The sequence below is a fragment of the Mus musculus genome, chromosome 7 (genome assembly GCF_000001635.26).
Source record: "Mus musculus strain C57BL/6J chromosome 7, GRCm38.p6 C57BL/6J".
Taxonomy (NCBI): domain Eukaryota; kingdom Metazoa; phylum Chordata; class Mammalia; order Rodentia; family Muridae; genus Mus; species Mus musculus.
This window is the reverse complement of record NC_000073.6, coordinates 135409746-135415343: the sequence shown is the minus strand read 5'-3', so window position 1 is coordinate 135415343 and position 5598 is coordinate 135409746. Positions and strand designations below refer to the sequence as shown.

Genomic DNA, 5598 nt, shown 5'->3' with positions numbered 1-5598 from the left:
TGGGCAAGGTGTCTGTAATCCCAGCATTCAGGCAGCATTCAGGCTCTCTCTCTCTCTCTCTCTCTCTCTCTCTCTCTCTCTCTCTCTCTCTCTCTCTCTCTCTCCACACACACACACACACACACATCCAATAATACAGAATATTTTTTAAAGTAGTAGTGTCAAATCCCTTCAAAAAAGAATGGAAGGAAGAAAGAAAAAAGGAAGGAAGGAAGAAGGAAGGAAGGAAAGAAAGAAGGAAGGAAGGAAGGAAGGAAGGAAGGAAGGAAGGAAGGAAGGAAGGAAGGAAGGAAGGAAGGAAGACCTATGACAGAAGTGTATGGTCATCACAGACACACTCCACGTTTTTTTGACATGTGAAATGAGAACTCATGTCTTGAAGTCAAGGGCTCACTCTCACTTTCACAGACACATTGAAGGAACATTGGGGTTCCTTGGGAATATCCGTTTTAGAAGGGGGATTCTTCCCCCCTCAGTGACCAGTCCATATCCAGGGAGACTGTGGCTCGTGCTATTAGTATGCTCTTTGGCTTTTAAAACCTCAAGATTATTATGACTTAGTTGACAATGGTCAGAACTCTGAGTAACCCAATGTGCTTCCCTCTGAAGTTTGGAACTCAGTGGCTCAGCTGCACTTAGCTGTCTCTCAGATGAGGAGCTGGGCATCCAGTGGGACACCATCATTGGCTTGTGACAGCTTGTGTGGTGGGCCCACAGTTAGTTACCTTAATAAGTTGGCATTTTCTATAAGTTTAACCATTTCAAAGGCAACAAAGAGAGGGGATGGGGAAGAAAGTGGGGCATAAGTACCGTGACGGGGTCTTTAGCAACATGCTCTTTGCCATGCCAACGACACCCTGGTCTATTCGTGTGCAGCTTTAGAGAGGCCAAGCTCACCCTGTCTGCTTTGTTTGGCTTCTGGTTTTGCTCTCAGTAGAGTCTTCCCTTTAGGAAAGTAGTCCTTTGTGATGCTGGAGTTGGCTGCACCAGCACCTGTGAATGCCTCCCCTCCAAATATTCACCCAGACACATGGGCTGTCTTCCCGAAGGGTGGATTCTGTTTGGTTTTTGACACTACCACTTTCCAAATAGCCTGCGTTACTCTCTCTCTCTCTCTCTCTCTCTCTCTCTCTCTCTCTCTCTCTGTGTGTGTGTGTGTGTGTGCTTTTGTGAGAGAGAGAGAGAGAGAGAGAGAGAGAATATTCTTGTGACAGGGTCTGATGTAGCCCAGGCTTGCCTCAAACTCACTATGTAACTAACACTGGCCTTAAACTTGATTCTCTGTCTCTGACTCTTTTTTTTTAAAGAATTATTTATTATATATATATATATATATATATATATATATATATATATATATATATATATATATGTATACGCTATAGCTGTCTTCACACACATCAGAAGAAGGCATTGGATCCTATTACAGATGGTTGTGAGCCACCATGTGGTTGCTGGGATTTGAACTCAGGACCTCTGGAAGAGCAGTCAGTGTGCTCTTAACCGCTGAGCCATCTCACCAGCCCTGTCACTGACTCTTAAGTGCTAGAATTACATTTATTTGTAACCACGCCCTTTTGGAATATTTTTAATTATGGTTTTCTCATAGAGAGCTCATCTATTTGATATATCATTACTTATTAGTGCTATGTAGCTTTGAATGGCCAAATCATCTTTAAGTACCCAAAACTGACTTTTAGGCAAACAAAACATCAAAAAAATATTTTCCTTTTCTTAATTTTAATAGAAAATCCAGCATCAGAAGTAGAAAACAAACACAATTTCCATGATGCAGCTGCCACACAGCCAAGACACCTGGATGTATCCAACTTTGTGGAAGCCCTGACGAAAGTTACACTGTATTTCTTCTTGTTGTAGCTAGTTATTTCTTTCTTTCCAATTTTCTTGCAAAGATAGAATAAAAAGTGGGATGTTCCTTTTTAGTGTGTTATTCTATTAAAATATGCCCCCAAATCGAAAAACCTTTTTTATTTATATTTTAAATAATTTATATTTTCCTGAATTTTAAAAATCGCATTACATTTGGAAAGAGAGTATGGGTTGACTGTAAGCTTGGTTAACCACAGCACACCAGGTAGGAACAACACGCAGCAAACAGGAGGCAGGGTTGGGGAGCAGGACCCCATTCCTGCATCCTGAGCACCGCAGGTTCAGAGGACCATGGCTCTCCCAGTAGGCAGATTGGAGATAGTCCAAGGCAGACTTGCCCTGTTGGTGCAAGTGGGGCTGGGCTCACTAAAGGGCAAGACTGGTCTGGCTTAAGACTTCCCTCTCTGCTCTCTTCCAGGGAAAGTACTCCTCCCATCTGTCCTGGCATAGTATGGGTCCATGGCCAGTGTCCATGTCCCCAGAAAATGCCAGGTGACACAAAGACTTATAACAGCTGGGACCTCAAGGAGCTCCTGAAAGCACAGAGGTCCAAAAGCCAGTCACTGAATATAAACAGGCTTGGAAAGGCTGGAGAGTTAAATTCTGGAGGAAGTTCTCAGGATTCTGCCTGAGAGCAGTCACAGCAAGGGAGGAGGCAGGAGTAGAGAGAAACCAAAAACAGGTGTGGTCACCCACCTGCCTCAGGTGAGCTTTAGTGAGTGTGGGCGGTGATGGCGATGGTGGGGGTAGGGGGTGGGAGCAGCGGTCAAGTAAGGCAAACCCAAAGCTGCCCAGGGTTTCCTAAGTGCCAGCCTCTCTGTGGTCTGGGGACAGCGAGGTTCTGTAACAGGAGCACTGATGATGCCAGGAGCACAGTGACAGGGGAGGGAGCTGGTGTCCTCGGGGATCTCCCTCTGCTGAGACAGCTCTTGCCTAAGTATGAGAGTCCCCTCAATGTGCAATCTCATGAGGGTGGAAGGCAGCCACCTGTCCTCATGCTGCACCCCCATCCCATTCCCTAGCTGCCCTGAAACAGGTGGGCCAGAGATGGGGCCAATCACTGAAGGGCGCTCTGGATGCTCTTGCAGCCCAGTTTCCTCCCATCCTCTCACCAGCTGCCAGACATCTCTCTGGAGACTGGAGACCAACAGGCTTCTTTAGGAACCTATTACCCCTTTAAGAAGGCTCTCTGGGGCGCTCTGTCAGAGAGCCCAGAGCTGGATCTATAGGCAGAGAACCAGCTTAAGAAGAGGGTATATTCCCCAGGTTGATGAGAACACAGCAAGCTCAACCTGCCTCAGCCAATCCACACAGGAGCCCCGCCATTTCCTATGCAGCACCTGTGGGGCTCCCAGGAAGGACTGATTCAGGACCTTAGCTCAATGTTGGAACAGAGCACCTGGCCAGTCTCTAGCTTTCCTTCAAACTTCAGTCCCATCCCGGCTGTAGATGAGGTGCCCCATCCTAAAGCCTGTAGCCCCTGTCTGATGGCCCGGAGCGAAGCCTGGCGCGGTGTTAGGAATCTGAGGGCTGTGGGCAGCCGCGGTTGGTGGTGGCCTTCGCAAAGAAAAGTCATGGGCCAGACCATCAGGGAGGGCGCCAAAGCCGCCGGCCAGGGCTCCCATGGCCGTGGAGAAGCCCGAGAGGCAAGTAGTGGTGGCCTCAGACGGGGATGGTGAGGTCTGTGGGTCCTGGGGAGTGGAGCCACGGGGCTCCAGTGCAGTTCCCTCTGGGCTGCTGGCTCCAGGCACAGCGGCCTCGCTAGTCTCTCCTCTCCGTCTCCTCTTCCTTCGGAAGTTCCCATTGTCAAACATCTTCTCACAGTTTGGATCCAGCGTCCAATAATTGCCTTTTCCTGCAGAGGAAGGCAGTTAGTTCAGAAAGCCCCGTATTGATTCCACTGGTCCCTGCAAAGGGTCCTGGGTCCTCCTTCTCCCAGACCTTGAGGGTTCACTGTGTTGGGAATAGGCCTCCACAGTCAGACTGCAAGAATTTGGGTGCGCCAGAAAGATCCAAGCATGGGCTATTGAGGGAATATCCAAGTACATCTAGTTGGAAACTGGAGAGACTGTCCAAGAGAAGGGCTCAGCCAGTGGAACTGAGCTAACCACATCTGGCCTTTGTGTAGGGCCCAACGCTTTCCAGAGGCACATCACTCCTTATCCTGCCCAGATTTTTAAAAGGTAGGCTCCATTTCTTTCATTTTACAGGGAAGTGTATGGAGCCCAGAGACCTTAAACTCCCAAAGCCTTTCACTCAGTTGGCTAGCTCCTTAGGGAGGTCTCAAGCAGATAAGCAAAGAGCCCTGGGGCATAGGACTGGAAACTAAGACCTGAGAACACTGCAGCCATCTAGGAAACTGCCCTTGCCTAAAATGTTTCTCCTTCCCATATCACCCCACCGGAGCTCTCTCCTTTGCATCAATGGGCTCCCTCAAGGTCGCTTCTATCCCAGCTACCCCACCAGATGCGAGAGGCCAGGATACTGGACCAGGCGCATGTGCTGCTGTTTACCTGGATCGTTCTCATCTCGGGGCACCTTCTTGAAGCAATCATTGAGCGACAGGTTGTGGCGGATGGAGTTCTGCCAGCCCGCCTTGCTGCGCTTGTAGAAGGGGAAGTTGCCCGCCACATACTGGTAGATCTGGCTGAGCGTCAACCTGCGTAGCGGCGCGCTTTGGATGGCCATGGCGATCAGTGCTGAGTAGGAGTAGGGCGGCCGTACCAGCCTCAGCAGCTCCTGCTGTCCGGACAGGCTCAGCCAAGCGAGATCAGCGCCTGCCAGACCGCCTGAAGCGCCAAGAAGCGAACCCGGGACGGCGAGAGTCGCTGCAGCGTAGGATGGAGCCGGCCCTGGTCCCGTCGCGTAGGGCGCCGGGCTGAGCGCGGCCGAGTTCACCCACAGGCGCCGGCCAGAGCTCAGATCCGTTCGGCCGTAGCTCGGGGGATGCGCGATGGCCCGGGTCAGGCCGTGCGGGACTGAGCAGGAACCCAGGCTGTCGCAGAACCCAGCCATGTCCAGCTCTCCCCCGGCCTGGGCCGGTGCAGGTGGCTCCGTGCTGAAGCTCATGGGAGCTCCATTCACCCTGTCCTCACACTCCTGACCTGGGCCCTTTAAATGCCATTGGGGAGGAGGGAGCATGGGGGTATCCAAGGTGGTGAGTCTCCTCCCTTGTCACCTTGGAGGAGTGAAGTCCATGTCCCCACCCTCAGGTCAGTTTTCAGCCCCGCCCTGGGACAGCCAGACAAACAGTCTTGGAACTCTCCGAGGGTACTTAGGTCTCTCTGTTAGGTCGTGGCCTGCAGTGTTCTGAGGACAAGGACTCAGCATCTCTCAGATCCCAGCTCCTAAGGCTCTGCTCTCTGCATTGACCCCTTTGCACATTTCAGACCCCAAATTGAGAGCAATTGTCATGGGCATAAAATCCTAGTGAGGTCCTTGGGTGTAACAGACAGAGTCTCAAGAAGAAGTGTAGAAAGAGAGTTGTCGGGAGTCCTGGTGAGTTTCACTAGAAATCTCAGAAATCCTGCCCAAGGAATCTTGATTTTCAGATGCTGGAAGAGTCTGGGCCCTTGCTTGACCTGTTTGTCATGTAGCCTGGGCCACCTAGTGCAAGCAGCAGCAGGGAAGGCCATCCTGGGCATCCCCCCGAAGAACCTAAGACACGAATGTCTTCCTTGCAGTTGTGCCAGCTGCTATCCATCCCTC

General features: G+C 50.8%; 1 protein-coding gene across 1 annotated transcript; it reads right to left on the bottom strand.

Annotated features, from left to right (window-relative positions):
* Positions 1-1721: 1721 nt before the first annotated feature.
* On the bottom strand, positions 1722-4977 carry Foxi2 (forkhead box I2). Its single transcript, NM_183193.3, has 2 exons — positions 4404-4977; positions 1722-3745 (listed from the first exon to the last, which is right to left on the bottom strand). The coding sequence occupies exons 1-2, from the start codon at positions 4903-4905 to the stop codon at positions 3312-3314; spliced, it is 936 nt and encodes a 311-aa protein (NP_899016.2). The 5' UTR covers positions 4906-4977; the 3' UTR covers positions 1722-3311.
* Between the last annotated feature and the right edge of the window lie 621 nt (positions 4978-5598).

What these genes read in the sequence shown, in the direction of transcription:
- Foxi2 (NM_183193.3), bottom strand. Translation starts at nt 4,905, where the DNA reads ATGGCTGGGTTCTGCGACAGCCTGGGTTCCTGCTCAGTCCCGCACGGC. An exon ending in CCGAGATGAGAACGATCCAG is followed by an intron (nt 3,746 to 4,403) that starts GTAAACAGCAGC and finishes CTTCCTCTGCAG; the next exon opens with GAAAAGGCAATTATTGGACG.